This window comes from Sturnira hondurensis, unplaced genomic scaffold (assembly GCF_014824575.4).
Source record: "Sturnira hondurensis isolate 20B ecotype Veracruz unplaced genomic scaffold, ASM1482457v3 Scaffold0019996, whole genome shotgun sequence".
NCBI classification, from domain to species: domain Eukaryota; kingdom Metazoa; phylum Chordata; class Mammalia; order Chiroptera; family Phyllostomidae; genus Sturnira; species Sturnira hondurensis.
Genome location: NW_028092627.1, coordinates 226990 through 246915, shown reverse-complemented (window position 1 = coordinate 246915; position 19926 = coordinate 226990). Strand labels below are relative to the sequence as shown.

Below are 19926 nucleotides of genomic sequence, written 5' to 3'. Positions count from 1 at the left end.
ATTTAATTCTGCTCTGGTCTTGGGTATTTACTTCCTTGTATTTGCTCTGGGCTTTGTTTGTTGTTGTTCCTCCAGTTCTTGTAAATGTAGTGCTGGGTTGTTTATTTGAAATGTTTCTTTTTTAAGCACACCTCTGTCGCTATGAACTTCCCTCTCAGGACTGCCTTTGCTGTGTCCCATAATTTTGGACTGTTGTGTGTTTATTTTCATATGTTTGCAGAAACTTTTTGATTTCTTTCTTGATCTCATTCTTAAAACCTATTCATTGTTTAACAGCAGTGCATTCAATCTCCATGAAATTGAGTGTTTTTGAGTTTTTTTCTTGAGTTTGGTTTCTAGTTTCAATCACTTGTGGTAGGAGAAAATGCTTGGTATGGTTCCAGTTTTTTTGAATTTGTTGAGGCTGGTTTCATGTCCTATTATGTGGTCTATGTTTGAAAATATTCCATGTGCATTGGAAAAGAATGTATATTTTGCTTCTTTTGGATGAAAGGTTCTCTCTATATATTTGTTAAGTCCATTTGATCTAGGGCATTGTTCAGTGCTGCAGTATCCTTGTTGATACTTTGTTTAGGAGATCAATCCATTTTTGACAGTAGGCTGTTAAAAGTCCCCTAGTATAAGTATGTTGCTGTCTGTATCCTTTGTTATGTCTTCCACAAATTTCCTTATATATTTGGGTGCTCCTATGTTGGGTGCATATATGTTTATAATGTTTATGTCTTCTTGATGGATTCTTCCCTTGAGTAGAATACCCTTGAATTTTATATAGTGTCTATCAGTGTGTCTTTTATAGCTTTCCTTTTGAAGTCTGTTTTTATCCAATACAAGTATTGCCCCCACTTTTTTTCCTGTCCATTTGCTTGGAATAATTTTTTGCAGTCCTTCACTTTTAGTCCCTGTAGGTCTTTTTCCTGAGGCAGGTCTCTTGTACCAGCACGTGTGTGGATACTCCTTTCTTAACTATTCAGCTACCGTATGTCTTTGGAATGGAGCATTGAATCTATTAATGTTCAGGGTTATTGTTGTTAGGTACTTGTCTATTTTCCTCGCTTCGTACCTGTGTTCCTCTCTTTTTCACTCCTCTTTGTCATCTTATAGCAGTCCCATTAGCATATCTTGCAGTGCTTGTTTGGTGGAGGTTATTCTTTCATCCTTATTTTGTTTGGGAAACTTATTTCACCTTTCATTTTAATTGAGAGCCTCGTTGGGTAAAGTACTCTTGGTTGCAGGCCTTTACTTTTTATTACTTGGAATATTTTTTTGCCACTCTCTTTTGGCATGTAGTGTTTTCGTTGAGAAACCAGCTGTTAGCTTTATTGGAACTCCCTTGTATGCTACTTGTTGTTTCTCTGTCTCTGCTTTTAAGATTCCTTTTGTCTTTAAAATTTGGCATTTTAATTATGATGTGTCTTGAAGTTGGCCTCTTTGAGTTCATCTTGATTGGCACCCTCTGTGCTTCCAGAACTTGAGTGGCTTTTCCCCTCTCCAGATTTGGGAAGTTTTCTGTCATTATTCTTTGAAACACGGTTTCTATGTCTTGGTCCTTTTCTCCTCCTTCTGGTATTCCTATGATTCAAATGTTGCATTTCATGTTATCTTGGTCCAAGTATCTATTCCTAGATACCTTGGTCCAAGTTAACTTGGTCCTTTCCTTTATCCAGCCTGCTTATAATGCGTTCCAGTGTGTTTTTCAGTTGAGATATTGTATTCTTTCTTTATTTTTTAAATTGTTGTTCAACTACAGTTTTCTGCATTTTTCCTCCACCTCCCAGCCCTCCCCCAGATAAAACACTACATGCCAAAAGAGAGTGTCAAAAAATATTCTTCATTTCTTCCTGGTTCTTGTTTATAGTTTGTGTTTCCTTATTCATAATGTTGTAGTTCCCACTCAGTTCCTTGTAGCTGTCTGTGAGTTTTTTGAGCATCCTTATCATCATTCTTTTCAATTTTATATCTGATTGTTTGCTTGCCTCCATTTCATTTAGCTCTTTTAGTAGGGAGCTCCCATTTCTTTGGATTGCAGGTTCTTTCTTTGTCTCCCCATTTTAGGTTACTCTGTTTGTTTTTGCAATTTCTGATGCTCTTCTTTTCTAGCTGCCTTGGTAGGGTTAACTTCTATGGTAGGAGTTCTGTGGTACTTAGGGGTATGATTTCTTTGATCCCCTTGTCTGGATGCTCTAGGGTTTCCTTTTTCTTCTGTTTATGAGGGCTCTCTTGTTGTATTTGGACTTTGCCCATTGGTGACTCCTTTGTTGGTGGGTGTTCTTCAGTGGGTTATCTATTCACAACTCCCACCTTATCTTGTATATGATTGGAGCAGGACAAAGGTGGAGTGCATTATGACAGCGGGACAGGACTCATCTTTTTGTTAATATCCTCTGCAATCTTTGGCTTACAAACTTCATATAAGCTGGGATTCTGTTGGCCATTCACTCTGTTCTTCAGAAAATTGGCTAGGTGTCCCACTTGGATGCACAAGCAAGTGGGTTCAGCTGCCACCTACCTCACTGCCATCTTCCTCCCTCTCTCACTTATTTTCTTTTGGCATTTATGTTATGATTAATGATGTTGAGGAGTTTTCATGTGATTTTGCCATTGTTTTCTTTGTGAAGTATCTGGTTAGATGTTAAAAACTGGCTTACTTTCTACTGAAATGTAAGATAGGAGTCCTTTATCAGGTATGTGTTTTAAAATTATTTTTCAAGTTTGCAACTTGTTTTACTTCCTTAATATTTTCTTTCAAAGAACAGAAGTTTCATTTGTTTATTTTTTTAATTTTGATGAAGTTCAGTCTATCAACTTTTCCATTCTATGTTTTTGTCTGATAGGTTCTTTCTGAAAAATCTTGACCTAACCCAAGATCTCAAGGAATTGCTCCTAACTTTTTAAAAAGTTTAAGAGTTTAGCTTTTATGTTTAGGCCTATGATACCTATTAGGTGAAAGCTGATGGTCATTGGTGCCAATTCAGCACCAATAGAAATCCCCTATTTGGGGGCTGGTGAAGAAGGAAAGTTTATTCAGTAAAAGAGCTCAATTGTGATACCAGCGTAACTGCAAAAACAGCATAGCTAAGAGGCATGCCCTTCTCAGGTTAGACACCTGTGCTCTGCTCTTTTCTAGTCTGTGTGCTTTGCACTGTGCTGGTCTGCTCTGCTCTGCTCTGAGTGTTTCAGCTCAGCCAGGATAACAGTCTTCATTCTTGGATGGAAAGGGAAAATATACTCCCAGAGCTTATATAGACAGAAGTCCCCATTCCTGGTTCCTGATTGGTCTGTCCTTATGCAAATGAGGTCCAAGTTCTCACAGTTTGGTACAAAAGGCACTTTCCTGACTGGTCCAAATGTAGCTGCTCTGATTGATTGTTGATGGGGCTATAGCTGTGTACCTCCAATTAGATGGGGAAAGCCTCAGTCCCTGTGTTTGAAATAGGATTGCAGTAACACTTTTATAAGGGCTGGCTCAGAACCCAAACACAGTGCAGGCAGGCAGTTCCATGTAGAGGCACGTAGCCCCTTTAGTGCAGGCTTTTCCATGACATGAAGTTTGCATGAGAGACCCTTATGTTAATGGCTGTTAGGCTCTGTTTTTTGTTTGTTTGTTTGTTTTTTATTAAAGCCCAGTTAGCTACCAGGAGCCCTTCTTAGGATTCTTGGGAGGTATCTTTTTTTCTCAGGATCCATACAAATTAACATTTGTATATGCTATGAGGTATGGGTTGAGGTTGGTGTGTGTGTGTGCGTGCATGTGTGTGTTTTGGTATATGTTTCAGTATTACTTACAGGAAAGATTATTCTTTCCCTGTTGAATTACCTTGGCATCTGTGTTAAAAATTCAGTCAACCATCTATTCATGGGTCTGTTTATTCTCTTCATCAATGTGCCTGTCCTTAAGTCTCCAATTTTTTCCTAAAAATTGCTTTAACTCTCTTAGACCCTTTGTATTTCTATATGGTTTTTAGAATCAGCATGTTTCTGTTTTAAAAAACATGCTGTGATTTTGAATCTAGATCAGATTGGGGAGAATCAACATCTTAACAATATGTGTCTTCTGATCCATGAACATAATCTCACTATTTTTTGAGGTCTTTAGTTTCTCTCAAAAGACTCTGTAATGTTTAGCACATAGGTCTTACATGGAGTTTAACTTCATCTGTATGTATTGAATATTTTATGTGCTTTGAGATTAAGTGATATTTACAATTAACTTTTAATTTGTTGCTAGTATTTAGAAATACAGTTGCTTTTTGTATATTGATCTTTTTACTGTTGTCTTGCTAAACTTATTCTACTAGTTTTCTTTATAGAATCTTTTGGACCTTTTATATAGATGATCATGTTATATGTGGTTAAAGACAATTGCAGTTTTTTGTTTTCAGTTTATGAGCCTTTTATATATTTATTGCCTTACTCCTTTGGATGACATGTTAAGTAAAATTTGTGAGGATATGTAGACATTCTTGCCTTGTTCTTGATTTTACGGGAAAGACATTCAGTCTGTTACTATTAAGTATGATGTTTTGTGTTTGTTTTTTCTATGGATGCCTTTTATCAGCTTAGGAAAGTTATCTTCTGTTTTAGTTTATGATAAATTTTATCATTAGTGGATATTGCATTTTGTAAAATGCTGTTTTCTGCATCTATTAAGATAATATGAATTCTTTCAGACTGATAATAATGATAAATTACATTGAATTTTTAATATTGAGCCAACCTTATATTTCTGTGATAAACCATATTTAGTTATTATTTACTATTATTTGTATATATGATAGATTTGGTTTGCTAATATTTTGGTGAAAATTTTACATCCACGTTCGTGAGCAATTTACTTGGTGTTCTGGGTTTTTTTTGAGTCTTTGGAATTTTTTTATTTTTATTTTTTAAAATTATATTTTATTGATTATGCAGTTTTCCCAGTTTTCCCCTTTTTATCCACCCTCCACCCTGCACTCCCCAATCCTCTGGCATTCTCCCCCCCTTAGTTCATGCCCATGGGTTGTATACATAAGTTCTTTCAGTTCTCTGTTTCCTATACCATTTTTGACCTCTCCCTATCTATTTTTTGCCTACCAATTATGCTGCTTCTTCCCTGTACCTTTCCCTCCCTATTCCTTCCTTCCCCCTCCCCACTGAACACCCTCCATGTGATATCCATTTTTCTGATTTTATTCCTGTTCTAGTTGTTTGCTTAGTTTTTGTTTTCGTTGTTGTTTTAGTTTTTTTAGTTTCATTTGTTGATAGCTGTGAGTTTGTTGTCATTTTACTGTTCATAGTTTGGATCTTCCTTTTCTTAGATAAGTCCCTTGAACATTTCATATAATAAGGGCTTGGTGATGATGAACTCCTTTAACTTTACTGGGAAGCACTTTATCTCTGCCCTTCCATTCTAAATGATAGCTTTGCCGGATAGAACAGTCTTGGATGTAGGTCCTTGCCGTTCATAACTTGAAATACTTCCTTCCGGCTCGTTCTTGCCTGCAAGGTTTCTTTTGTGAAATCAGCTGATAGCCTTATGGACACTCCTTTGTAGGCAACTCTTTCCTTTCCTCTTGCTGCTTTTAACATTCTCTTTGTCTTTAAATCTTGAGTAACTTAATGATGATGTGCCTTGGTGTGTTCCTCTTTGAGTTCAACTTTTCTAGACTTCCTGGACTTTCTGGACTTCCTGAACTTCCTGGAAGTCTGTTTTCTTTGCCAGATTGGGGAAGTTTTCCTTCATTATTTGTTCAAATAAGCTTTCAATTTCTTGATGTTGTTCTTCTCCTTCTGGCACTCAAATAATTCGAATATTGGAATGTTTCAGGTTGTCCGAGAGGTTTGTAAGACTCTCTTCACTTTTTTGAACTCTTGTTTCTTCATCCTGTTCTGATTGGATGTTTATTTCTTCCTTTTGTTCCAAATCATTGCTTTGAGTCCTGGTTTCCTTCCTGTCACTGTTGGTTCCCTAAGTGTTTTGCTTTATTTCACTTTGTGTATCTTTCATTTGTGTTTTCATTTTCAGGAGCTCAATCAGTTCTGTGAGTATTTTGATTACCAGGGCTTTTTAAGTTCTACATCAGATAGGTTGGCTGTCTCCTCATCGCTTAGCTCTCGTTCTCAGGTTTTGCTCTGTTCTTTCATTTTGGCCCTGTTTCTTTGTTTGGGACCCCTCTTAAGTTGTAAGTTGTAAGGGGGCAGGGCCTTAGGTATTCACCAGGGCAGGGCAACCATTCTTCCTGCCACCATGCTGCTATGGGAGATGGGCCAGAGAGATGATAATGCAGCACACCTGTTTGTGTGAGACTGGGAATTTCTCCCACTGCAGCAACCTTCTTGGTCCACAGCCACCTCAGGGTCTCAGTTTCCCCTTAAGTCAGCCTGCCACCTGACTGCAGCTAGCCCTGCTCCCATGGCCTACCACCTCACTGTGGTTTCTCACTGTGTACCACCTTACCAGTCTGGTTGTTCTGTCTGACTGTTCCTTTAATTCGGTGGTTGTTGGAGTTTCATGCAGTTTGATTTTCTGGCACTTCTGGTTGGCTATTGATTTTAGATTGGTTGTCGTCGTCCTTTTTGGTTGTGTGCGGAAGCCAAGGGTTTCTACCTACTCCTCCATCTTGGCTGGAACTAGGACTTATCAGAATCTAGTTTTTCATTTTCTTGTATTGGCATTGACTTGTTTTGATTTCAGAGTAATGTTGGTCATAGAAAATGAGTTTGGAAATGTCATCTGTTTCCAGAAAGTATGTATAGGATGTTATTATCTTTTTGCAAGAATTCACCAGTGAAGTCACCTGAGCCTGGTGGGTTTTTTCATAGGAGGGTTGGGAGGAATGTTTGCAGCCAACAATTGATGTCACTACGTAAGAGTACCTATTGTTCTGACTTTCAGCATCATAGACTAATTACTCAATAACTTTCTTATTTTGGAATAATTTTAGATGTACAGAAAGTTACAAAAATAGTATGGAGAGTATATTTCACACTGTTTTCCTCATTGCTAGTGTCTTGCTGTACTATGGTACATTTGTCAAAACTAAGAAACTGACATTGGTATTAACTAAACTACTTTAAACTAGACTTCTTTGGATCTCTCCATTAATGGTCTCTTTCTGTTTTAGGATCCAGTCCAGGATACCATATTGCATTTAGTTTATATGTTTCCCTGGTCTCTTTCATTTATGACAGTTTCTCAGTTCTACTTTGTTTTTCATGACCTTAACAGCAAGAGAAGTACTGGCCAGATATTTTTAAGACTATCCTCTGGTCTGAGTTTGCTGGTGTTTCTCATATTAGGGTTATAAATTTTTGTGAAGAATACAACAGAAGCAAAGTACCCTGTTTATTTTATCATATCAGGGATATATGATGTCTACATGACATCCATATGACATTATATTAATCTTGACCACCTGAGTAAGGTGGTGTTTGTCGGATTTCTCCACTCTAAAGTTACCTTTTGTTTTCTTTCCAAACTCTGTTTTTAGAAGCAAGTTCTTAAGTCCAATCTATACTTGGGGGAGTAGTAAGTATGTACACATGTGATTCTTCTGTGAGGAAGATTTGTGTTTTCTTCTACTACTGGTTTACTAAATTAATATCAGTACAGTCTAATATATATTTAATTTTATACTTTGAATTTTAATCTAATAGTATATTTTTATTTTGTTGCTCATATTTTTGCAATTTTGACCATTGGAAAAGCTTTCAGGTTGGTACTTACCCTATCCTTTTGTATTTTGAGCCCTTCCTTACTTTCTGGTAGTATAAGATAGAGTTGTGATTCCTTTTATTGGGTAATTGGGAAACCAAAATGTGGGTTCTGGGTGTGCTCATTGTTATTGAGATGCCATTTCTTTTAGGCTCTATCAATGGACAGGGTTAGGTAATATATGTATGTATACTAACCCATATGTACCCATATATATATATATAAAATTGTTTCTTTATCCATTGAGTTCATACTGATGTCTCTGATTTTAATTCAGTACCACAGTCTAGTTTTCCTTTCTTGTTTATACATGACTTTGTAATCTGACAGTATGAAACCTGGCTCCAACTATGTAGTACCTATTTACTTATTTGTTCAACTCCAATAAACATGAAAAGTGTTAACTTATTTACCCATGAGAAACAAATTTTCCAAGTAGAGTATAGTGTTTATTTTTGTCTACTACTTCCAGTCTAAACATTGTTTCCCAAAGTTAGTTAGGTCGGCTCCTTTTCTCACCCACTTCTTAATGCCTTGTGTCATGATTTGTAATGTAAGTAGTAGATTCATTTGTCACAGTCTACGTTTCATCTTGAAATCTTCCAACATTTTGGTTGATGGTTTTTTGAGTGTTGCTTGTCAGCATTCATTGAAGTTCAGTCTTTGTAATGTTCTGTGGGTTCTGACAAAAGAGTAGAGTCCTGTATCCACCACCCTAATCTTAGTATCATACAGAACAGATCCTGCATTTTAAATGCTCCCCTGTGTAGTCAACTATTCTCCCCTTCCCTATTAACTGCTAATCTATTTTTAATTTTGCATTTTCCTGATTTCATCTGAATGGAATAATAGGAAAACCTTTGTTTTTTGCAGCTGCTTTCTTTAACATAATAAAATGCTCTTAAGATTTATCTGTATTGTTGTATGAATAAGTAGTTTATTCTTTTCTTTCTTTTTTTCCTCCCCTTCTCCCCAGTAGTTTATTCTTTTTAAATTGTTAAGTAGTATTCTATTTTATAGGTGAATCACAATTTCTTTATCCATTTCTCCATTGAAAGATGTATTGATCAAAGATAGCCTTTTCAACAAATGGTGTTGGGAGAACTGGACAGCTACATGTAAAAAAATGAAACTCGAGCACCAACTTACACCGTACACCAAAATTAATTCAAGGTGGATAAAAGACTTAAATATAAGCCGTGAAACCATTAAAGCCCTAGAGGAGAACATTGGCAGGAAAATCTCAGATATTCCACGCAGCAATATTTTTACTGATACGTCCCCTAGAGCAATGGAAATAAAGGAAAGAATAAACAAATGGGATCTCATCAAAATTAAAAGCTTCTGCATGGCTAAGGAAAACAGTATCAAGATAAAAAGAGAAGCAACAGCTTGGGAAAACATATTTGCCAATGATACCTCAGACAAAGGTTTAATCTCCAAAATACTCAATGAACTCACTCAACTCCACTCAAAGAAGACAAGCAACCTAATTAAAAAATGGGCAAAGGACTTGAATAGACATTTCTCCAAGGAGAACATACAGAGGATCCAAAGACACATGAAAAGATGCTCTATATCACTAGCTATCAGAGAGATGCAAATTAAAACCACAATGAGACACCTCTTTACACCAGTCAGAATGGCTATCATAAACAAAGAAACAAACAACAAGTGTTGGAGAGGTTGTGGGGAAAAGGGGACCCTAGCTCACTGTTGGTGGGATTGCAAACTGGTACAACCACTATGGAAAACAGTATGGAATTTTCTAAGAAAACTAAAAATGGATGTGCCTTTTGACCCAGCAATTCCACTGTTAGGAGTATATCCTAAGAACCCTGAAACACCAATCCAAAAGAACCTATGCACCCCGATGTTCATAGCAGCACAATTCACAATAGCCAAGAGTTGGAAGCAACCTAGATGCCCATCGGTAAATGACTGGATCAAAAAGCTGTGGTACATTTACACAATGGAATTCTATGCTGCAGAAAGGAAGAAGGAACTCCTACCCTTTACAACATCATGGATGGAACTGGAAAGCATTATGCTGAGCGAAATAAGCCAGGCGGTGAAAGACAAATACCATATGATATCACTGTTAACAGGAATCTAAACAACAAAACAAACAAGCAAGCAAAATGTGACCAAAGACACTGAAATACAGAACAGGCTGACAGGGAACAGAGGGGAGAGGGAAGAGAAGCACAGAGTAAAAGAGGATGGACTCACATGAACAAATATAAAGGACACATGGACAATAACTAAGACGGGGGGCGGAGATGGGAGGGGGGTGGGGAGCACTGGGGGGGGGCAGGGCTGGGAATACAAGACAGAAAACTGTACTTGAACAAGAATTAAATAAAAAAAGAAAGACGTATTGATCATTTAAGTTTAGCAATTATGAGTAAAGCTGCTACAAACATCCAAGGACAGGTTTATGTGTGGACATAAATTTTCACATTACTTGGAGATATAAAACTAAAAGTATGATTTCTGGGTCATATGGTTGTATAATGTTGTAGCACTACCTCTCTGTTAAGTACTTACAAACCATAAATTGAATAAAGTAGTTCTTTAATATTGCCCAAGCAGAGCATTAAAATCATTGGTTTCTACTTTAGAATATGTACATAATTACTCATTTATTTGTCCTTTGGTTCTTTTATTTATTACAAACTACATTTTGCCATTGTGTGGTTCCTTGGAACCTGATTTATCATAGACCACTGACTTTAATTCTGTAGTTTTTGTGAGTGAAGTGATTACTGGATTTTAACTTAAAATTAGATACTTTAAAATGTTTTAGGGAATATGTTTCATAAAACAAAGAATATGTTTTTCATTATTACTACTATATTGATCCCAGAAATTATGTGTGTGCAACTTGTCAAGTTGGGTTGTTGCTTCAGAAAGGGAAAGTAGAGGCTAAATGTATCTTCTTCCTATGGCAGTGCATTTGTAAGAGCAGTGTTTGAAGCAAATTACTGCTTTAGCAAAATTACAGGGCTTCTAAAGATTAGATTGAATGAATATGTCTCTTGTCTCTTTCTTAACTTAAAGTGGCAGGGATATTAGTTAACAGAGGGCTTGACATCATAATGCCTGCCCGCCTAGTTAGAGATGAGGGAAGATTTACAATAATAAGATACAAACTGACAGAATAACATGAAGAAATTTCAGTGTTCCTAGCCTTGCTCACAACTTTAATTAGGCTTGTTGGGACAGAAAAGTTTTTTCCTCCTTCCATTTTTTATGTTTTTCCATAAAAACATTCCATCTCCACCTCCTATCCCAGATTATCTTTGAAGAAGTCACACACCAACAAAAGGAGTCTTGTTTTTAATGTAAATATCAATTAATCTGTTTTATTTGGCTTTAGGGAAAGGAGCAGTAGCAACAACAAAATTTTAAGATATTTGAGGACCTCCAGTTTTGGTAGAGACACTATGTTTTTCTGAAAATTGTACTTTATTCAGGACATTCTGACAAAAATTAATGTTAATATGTTGTGGTTATATAATTGGATCTTTAAGCAAGTATTTTTAATTTTGTAGGAGCTGTTTGTCTTAGAAAATTGTAGGAAAGTTTTTGCGTTCTTTATCACTTATGTATTTTCAGTGTTTTTCTTCTAAAACAGTGTATACAGATGCTGTTCTTTGCCTTTCCATTAACAGTGAAGTGTTGGGCTTCAGTGGATGATGGTAGATGATTGGGAGTGAGAGAAGAGGTGGGGTTTATTCATATCATCCCTCTGCAGCCAAGGATCTCAAGTATATATATAAAGGAAAAGCCTAGGATTGTTAAGGGAGTGGTTCTTTGGTGAGGATTTCATTCTCCTGTATTCCATGGAAACAACCTTTTGAGCTTTCACTTCTTTGCTGAGTTGTCCTGTGATCCCAGGTAACCTATAGCAGTCTTTGTTTTCTTGATGGGTGTGAAATGTAGCAAAATGGTAGAAAAATAGCATACGTGAAAGGGTTATACCTATAACAGGAATAAAACTAAGAGGGAAAAGGATATTTTGTATTGTTTATTATTATTACAATAGCTTTTAAGATTTCTTCATGTTTAAAAAAGCCTAATTTGACCTTAAGGAAGCAAACTCTTGTTTTTGAAAACCTGGTGCTTTAATTGCTCAGCTTGAGAACAAAGGTTTTAATATCCAGCATTGCAGGGATATTTTTTATTCAGAAGGATAGGAAACAGCATCTTTCTTTTATTGTTTTAGAGCTGAATTGACATTACTTCTGAATCCTAGCTAGGAACTTTGATTTATTATTCTCTAAATTGTGATTTAATTATCTGAAGCTCCTGGATGGTTGTTTCCCTTTTATACCCAAGGGACATTGGTTGGGCTATTGAGAGTTAGGGGCAGGGATTAATTCTATAGTGGGGGAAGGGAATGTTTTTACAAAGCAGTTTTTATGATTGTTTTCTATTTGAAATTAAATCAGAACATACAGTTATTTGGAGAAGATGATATTCATGGCATCAAACACTTACCCATTTGCATTATTTTATCCTTTGTTCAGTTTGTGGTTATTTTGCCTTTGTCAGCTAAAATGGTTATGAATACAAAGAAGCTGCTAGATTACTATGTGATGGCATTGGAATTGCATTCTGCTATTTTTTCTTTTGCACTCATATTTGTGAATACAGGAGCAGAGGCATGAATATGAAAAGCAGACATGGTATAAAGTACTGTAGGCTTTTTTTTCTTTTAAGGTGCTTTTCACAGTGGAATTTATTTTCTTGTGGACAGAAAGATCCAGGACCATAGTTTATGACCCTAAAAAGTGTTTAGTGCTTATAGACTTCTCTGTTTAGAAAAGATAGATCAAAAATATTTTTAAGCATACACTAAAGTTTTCAGTTGATTTGATTATTGCCAACTTACTGATGTGAGTTATCATAACGTTTGTAACATTTTGAAAGCTGGTTGATCCCTCAGAATATTAACAAATTAATGAATGCTTATTTAGCATTTACATAATATTTAGTATTTTATATGTGTATGAGGTTTATAGTCTCATAAAGATATAAAAACTCATGAATATGATACACTATTTTTGATGCTAGTATATTAGTATTGGTTATATACCTATGTACTGATATGTAAATTATATAAACTACTATATAATCCTCCTGACAACTCAGTAATAAAATTATCATCACTCTTTTATAGATTATGAAATTTGTACTTTGTGACTGGTTAAGTAATTTACCATAAGTAACAAAACCATGAAGTGAGGAAGGCCAGATCAAACTTTGATATTTTTTCAACTCTCCACATTAGCACATTAAAAACATTTTATCATAATTATTTGACTTCACAAAGAGTGATGCCAGTAGAGTGAACAGAAGATAGGGCTCCTAATTTCTGCCAAAAACTGAGTAATTTCACATCATCTGTAAAGTGTAAAGGTTGGACTAGGTTACCTAAACTTCAGTTCTAATATTACATGATTCTATTCAGTGTAAGAGATTTTTGTGTGTGGCTCTGGAAACAAGTCTCATTGCTTTGAAGTTTTTATTATAAATGTATTTAGTCTATCCCTGATCCTTCATATTCTGCTTTACTGGTTTTTTCTTTGGGGTGGGGGTTATACCTATAAAGCATATCACATTCTGATATATTACAGTATACATTTATTTATTGAGAACATTATTGTCTGTTTTCTCCCCTTCTCTTTTTCCCATATGTATTGAGTGCAAGGACCTAGACTAGTGCCTGGCCATATAATGTGCAGGTATAAATACATGAATGATGTGTTTGTATAGTACATTGGTATATAGAAGTAATTTTATACTTTTTAATACTAACAGACTCTCTTGGGACTCAAATTATTCACTTTACTATTACAGTGATCCTTTAGGGAACTAGTTAGTATGAGAACCTTGAAAAGAAGAAAACGTATCCAATAATTAAGTTTAGGCAATATTTTTTTAAAAAATACTTTACCTAAGCCCTGGCTGGTGTAGCTTAATGGATTGAGCCATGGGCCTGTGAACCAAAGGATCGAGGTTAAATTAAATTAATTAAATTTAATTAATTTAAATTAATTAAATTAAAAAATGTTAAATTTTTAACATTTTAACAATGTTAAATTGTTATCAATTTAAATTATATTTAAATTGATATATCAATTAATTATAAATGTTAAATCAATTAAATTATAAAATGTTATCAAATGGTTAAAAAGAATAGGGTAATTATGGGAGGTAGTAATACGAAGGGCCCAATTTAAATTGAGGGGCAGAGGTCAAGAAGGGCTTTTCTCAGTCAGCATTCTTTAAGCAAAGACCTAAAGCATAATTATGAGCTGGGTTGGTAGAGAGAGTGGCCTAGACAGCGACATGGAAAATCATGCATGTGAATGAAGCACTGAAAGAAGGCCACTGACTGGAGCATAGTGAGTGGCTGAGATTAGAAAGGCAGCAAAAACTACATTTTATATTTGGGCCTTGTAATGTCATGTTTGGTGTTTGGATTTTTTTCTACCCTAAATGCAGTGTGAAGCTATTGAAAGAATTTAAGCAGGGGAAAGACACCATAAGATTTGTCTTTCAAAATTATGGATGCTCTATGGCAAAATGAATTGGAGGTTGTGTGCAAGAGAAGTGGCAAGACTTAGTAAACTACAGCAACATTGTAGGCTTGGGATGAATCAGGTGGCTAGCTCTAAGCTAGCATTGGCAAAGGTCAAAAATAGGCAGATTTGAGATATGTATTTACGATAAAATCAGTAGAATGCAATGATGAATGTTAACTCCACAAAAATGGGGAGTTTTATGTATTTTGTGTTTCAGTCTTTAGAGCAGTGCCTGATATGTAATACATGCTCAAAAATTTTGTTGTATAGATGGAGAGTTGAATGTTTGGGATTTGAGGCCTGAGGGAGAGGTGTCAGGTGGATGGAGGTTAATTGAGATGGACAATTGGATTTTGAGAGGAAGAGTCAGAATTTAGTTTTGGATGTATTGAATTTGAGATATCGGAAATATGTCCAGATGGCAGTTGGTTAAAGCCCAGAAGATAGAATAAATCCATATGCTCATATCTGTTCTTCTATTAGACAAATATGTATTGAACACCACTCTATGCCTATCAGTCTCCTGGGATTTGGTAGTAAAACAGGAATCCTGCCATCAAAGAGCTTATATTCTCCTTCAGGTCGGGGAGTTGAGTGGGTGATATTTCAAGTTACCCTCCTAAAAAGCATTATTTCTTGAGTGCTGTGCGCAGAGAAGTACCATCTGAGGTATAGTGAGGGTACAAAATTTAAAAAACCCACTATTAAGCTAATACTGGTGTTTCACTGGATGGCAGTGGGTGGAGGTGGCTTTGATTAGAGGTACAGTTGACCCTTGAGCAACACGGGTTTGAACTTGGGTCCAAATATAGGCAAATTTTTTCAATAAATATACTTGGCTCTCTGTATCCCCTAGTTTCACATCCTTGGATTCAGCTGGCCATGGTGGTTGAAACAGTATCTTCGATCCACAGTTGGGAATTCCTAGAGGTAGAGAACCAACTGTCTGCTTTGTTGTATACCATTTTATATAAGGGACTTGAGCATTCACAGATTTTCGTGTCTGGGGGGGTCTAGAACCAATCCCCAGTGGTCAAAAGTTATATAAGAGCTTTGACTCAAGAGGAGTTGCTACCTCTAATCTCTAGGTTGTTTGCAGGTCAATGGTATTTATTATTTCCTGGATATTAATGAATTTAGTGCTTACCCTCAATCCTTTTACGTTAGTTTCTATATTCCTGAGTTTTTAAATTTTGATTATGTAGTCATTGGATGGATTTTCGTATTCAAGTAGGTTTTTTCCCTCTCCAAGAATGGATTGTAGGTACTTTATTTTGCTAAATGTTCTTTATGTCTCTATGTCCAGTGTGCATAGAAACTTCTAAAAGAAATTTCACATGTTGCCTCACATTGGAGTCATATCTTCTGGCATATGGAACCTTGTTTGGAAGCAATCTGGAGGCTAATTTAATCTTTCCCACTTGCACATGATTTAAGATTTTTTTGGGGGGGGGATCTAGGTGCTTATATAGCTCTTTATTTTTAAAATCTTAAATTTTCAAAAATTTAACAGTGTATGTGTTACTCTTGATTATTTTGTGTCTGTTTTTATAGGGTACAGCATACATACCCTTTCTGTCTTCAGAATCAAATTATTCTTTATTTTTTATATTTTTAAAGATTTTTTAAATTGATTTATCTTAGAGGGGAAGGGAAGGAGAGAGAGAAATATCAATGTATGGTTGCCTCGTGCGTCCCCTGCCAGGAACCGGGAACTGGCCTGCAACCCAGGCATGTGCCCTGACTGGGAATCGAACCGTGATCGTGTGGTTCACAGGCCCGCGGTCAACCACTGAGCTACACCAGCCAGGGCTACTCTTTATTTTTAAGATATTCTTTTTATTCTGTAAAGCATAATGATTAAGAACGAGGCTCTATAACTATGGGTCTGGGTTCACATCTCAGCTTCTCTGTTTACTGTCTGACCTTGGGCAAGTTCCTTAATCTTTGTATACCTTAATTTCTTCATCTATAAAGCAAGGTTAATAATAGTATATACCAAGAATTAAATGAGTTAATATATTTAATGCAGTTACAACACTTACTAGTATATGTTACATGCACAGTGTTAGCTATTAACTGTTCCATTTTTCTATTACTTACTGTTTGTTTCTCAGTGTTCAAAAGGCCTGTGTTGCTTGTAGCAAAATTCTTGGGGTCACAGGTTTCTCTTTATTGTGTTCTGGTGGCATTTGTTCTGTCTTTCCATTATTATCTTCATTACACCTCCAGCAGTACTCTAAACCTAGGAATGTATCAGCATATTATTTTACTTTAATTTTGTTTGGTATTTGAAATGCAACTTTATTCTGATTCTAAACAAAAAGGGATGGGAATGACAGTGACAAACAAGATTTTACCACCGAATATTCTGATGTGGCTACGGCAGTCTTAGAGTTTTGAAACTCAGTAAGGAGATAACTGTTACAAAACAGTTAAACATGCAGGTCCAACAAATGGATGTATTTTTAAACTGCCACATTCACTCTGAAGCCCATTCATCTCTTTCAGCATCCCAAAGATCAAGCACAGGTTCTGCTTAGCTATGTAATAAAGTGGCAAACACACTGCACCACTGATGTCACAGGACAGTTGCCTATAAATCTAGACCTCTGGTGCTGGGCACCAACTTCCCTTTCTCACAGGTCATCGTCCTCATCTGGGAGAGTGGTAGTCTGAGCAGCCTTGAGGCTGTGCTCATCCTGTGTTGCTAATGCCAGGGCCATGACAACCTCCGGTGGGGCCAGATCAAGCATGGCGACAAAGTCTAAGTTATGGTCTCCAATTAGTTTTCTAGCAAGCCAGAGGAAGGGTTTTTCAAAGTTGTAGTTACTCTGGGCAGAAATGTCATAGTACTGAAGATTCTTTTGGTGGAGGACAATTGATTTTGCTTTAACTTTTCTGTCCTTAATATCCACTTTGTTGCCATACATCACGGGGGGGATTCTTTCACACACTATTACCAGATCTCTATGCCAGTTAGACACATTCTTGTGAGTAACTCTTGAAGTGCCATCAAACATTATAATGGCACACTGTGCTTGGATGTAGTAGCTGTTCCACAGTGCGTGGAACTTCTTCTGGCCTACTGTGTCCCACATGTTGAGAAATTGATGGGCACTCGGTTGTCGTGGAATACCGGTGGATGGACCTCCATGCCCAGGGTGGCTACATATTTCTCAAATTCACCCATCAGCTGGCATTTCACAAATTTGGTTTTCCCAGTCCCACCCTTGCCAGCTAACACAAGTTTGAACTGAACTTGGGGTTCTCCGTGGGACTGGAGAACATATGATTCTCCATGGGTGGTCATGGTGATGTGACTTCCAGAAGCATCTCGCAGCCCATCTGACTGAGCTTACTTTAATTTTATTTTCTCCTACTGTTCTGGATCTCTACAGAGTCCCCTACTCCCTTTCTAGTTAGATTTACATTTGAGCTCTGTGATCCTTATGTATGGGGAAATCTGTTTTCTGTTCAAGTCTATCAAGCCTTCTTTGGTATGTATGGATCCAGAATTTAATAGATATGGCAAGTATCTTTTGTAGTTAATGTTTCAAGGTTATAATCATGTCCTTCTTTCACAGAAGATGGATTTTTCTTCTATTTTTTTCTTTTTAATATTGAGGAGGGCTAATAGAGTAAAATTGCTTTTGTTTTATTTCTTTTATCTTTACCTGTACTTTAGTACATATTTATTGAAGGAATGAGTGGTTTGTGAGAATGTTGCCAGGAAGAAACATGTTCAAGTGGTATAGCTGGCAAGTGGCCCATGTAACAGGTAGGTATTAACTGAATTCACCAAGCTTTGGGGTTTGGAGACACATTCTGTAAGATTGGAAGTTCTTTTGTAACCAGTCTTTATCGACTTACCATTGGCTAAAACTATATAGAGTCTGAATACCTGCCTTTCTAGCTAAGTATTTTGTAGTTGTACCAGATGTAGTTTTTTGAGTACACATGTGAAAACTTTTAGTAAACTGTTAAAAAAAAGCTATGCAAAGGGAAAATAATGTTTTGTGGTAATGCAGTAGTCTGGAAGCTGAGAGCAGGGGCTGTAGTCAGACTGTGAAGTTTGAATCAAATGTTTTTCATATAGTTATACAACTTCTGTGAGTTACTTTACTTGTTTGAACCTTGTATTTTTCTGCTATGAAATGAGGCTAAAATAATATGTATCTGTGTTTTAGAATAATTGCTAGAATTGACTGTGGGAGCGGGGGTGAGCTGGATGGGGAAAAGTTGGGACACCTGTAATTGAGCAACAATAAAAAAAAGAATTATTGTTGGAATTAAATTAACTAATATGTATAAAATACTCAACACAGAGACTGTCAACAGTAAGTACACAGTAAAATACTGAAATAACTTTTTACCTATTATCATTATGATATTGGTAATCATTGTTATGGACAATGGAGAACATATATTTAGATCGATCTGCCTAGCATAATTTTTTGCACTTTTAATAAAGATTTTTTTATTAAATATTTTATTTTTGCTCAATTACAGTTGTCCCAGTTTTCCCCCTTTTTCTCTCCTCCACCCACTCCAAATCCTGCTCACAGAGTCAATCCCCACCCGGTTGTTCATGTCCATGTATCATTCATACATGTTCCTTGACTAGTCCTTTCCCTTCCCATCCTTATCCCTGTCCCCTTCCCCTCTAGTGTCCATCTGTTCCATGTTTCCATGCCTCTTCTTGTATTTTGCTCGTTTGTTTCTTTTGTTCATTAGGTTCCTCTTATAGGTGAAATCGTATGCTATTTGTCTTTTACCGCCTGACTTATTTCACTTAGCATATTCTCCAGTTCCATCACTATTGCAAAAGCTAGGAGTTTTTCTTTCTTTCTGCTGTGTGTGTAGTATTCTGAAGCATAAATGCACCACAAAATTATATTCTACTTATTTACTGATAGGCAATTAGGCGATTTCCAGCACTTGGATATTATATATAGTGCTGCTGTGAACACAGAGGTGCATAAGTTCTTTTGCATTGGTGTTTCAGGATCCTTAGGGCATAATTCCAGCATTGGAATCACTGAGTCAGAAGGCAGTTCCATTTATAATTTTTTGAGGAAATTCCATACTGTTTTCCACAGTGGCTGCACCAGTCTTAATTCTCACCAACAGTACTTTAGGATTCCCTTTACTCCACATCCTCACCAGTATGTGTTATTTTTTGATTTTCCCCTCCCACCATCCCTCCTTCATTCCTTCCTTGGTTTTCACTTACAGTAGTCCCACCTTTCCCCCATTGTTCTCCCCTGTTTTGTTTGCCCCCAACTGCACTGTCATCATCCCCCATTGTCCCTGCCCATAAGTCCTCTATTCATGTTCCTTAACTTCCCTCTTCCCCTTCTTTCCTCCATTATGTCCCTCCTCTCTCCCCTCTGGTCACTTTCAGTTTTTTCTTTTTTTCCATGTCTTTGTTTTTATTTTGCTCATTGATTTGTTTTGTTGATTAGGTTACACTTATAGGTGAGGTCACAAATTATTTGTCTTTCACTGCCTGGTTTATTTCACTTAGGATAATGCTGTCTAGATCCATCCATGCTGTTGGGAAGGGTAGGAGTTCCTCCTTTCTTTCTGCTGCGTAGTATTCCATTGTGTAAATGTACCAGTTTTTGATCCACT

The 19926-nt window shown here is 36.5% G+C and overlaps 2 protein-coding genes across 6 annotated transcripts in view; one reads left to right on the top strand and one right to left on the bottom strand.

Moving 5' to 3' along the window:
• The window catches only part of ARHGEF12 (Rho guanine nucleotide exchange factor 12), a 212784-nt gene that overhangs the window by 30287 nt on the left and 162571 nt on the right, over positions 1 to 19926 (top strand). The window lies entirely within an intron of this gene.
• On the bottom strand, positions 16652 to 17488 carry LOC118974947 (GTP-binding nuclear protein Ran-like). Its single transcript, XM_037028534.1, has one exon. It carries the CDS (start codon positions 17388 to 17390, stop codon positions 16929 to 16931), a length of 462 nt encoding a protein of 153 aa, XP_036884429.1. The 5' UTR covers positions 17391 to 17488; the 3' UTR covers positions 16652 to 16928.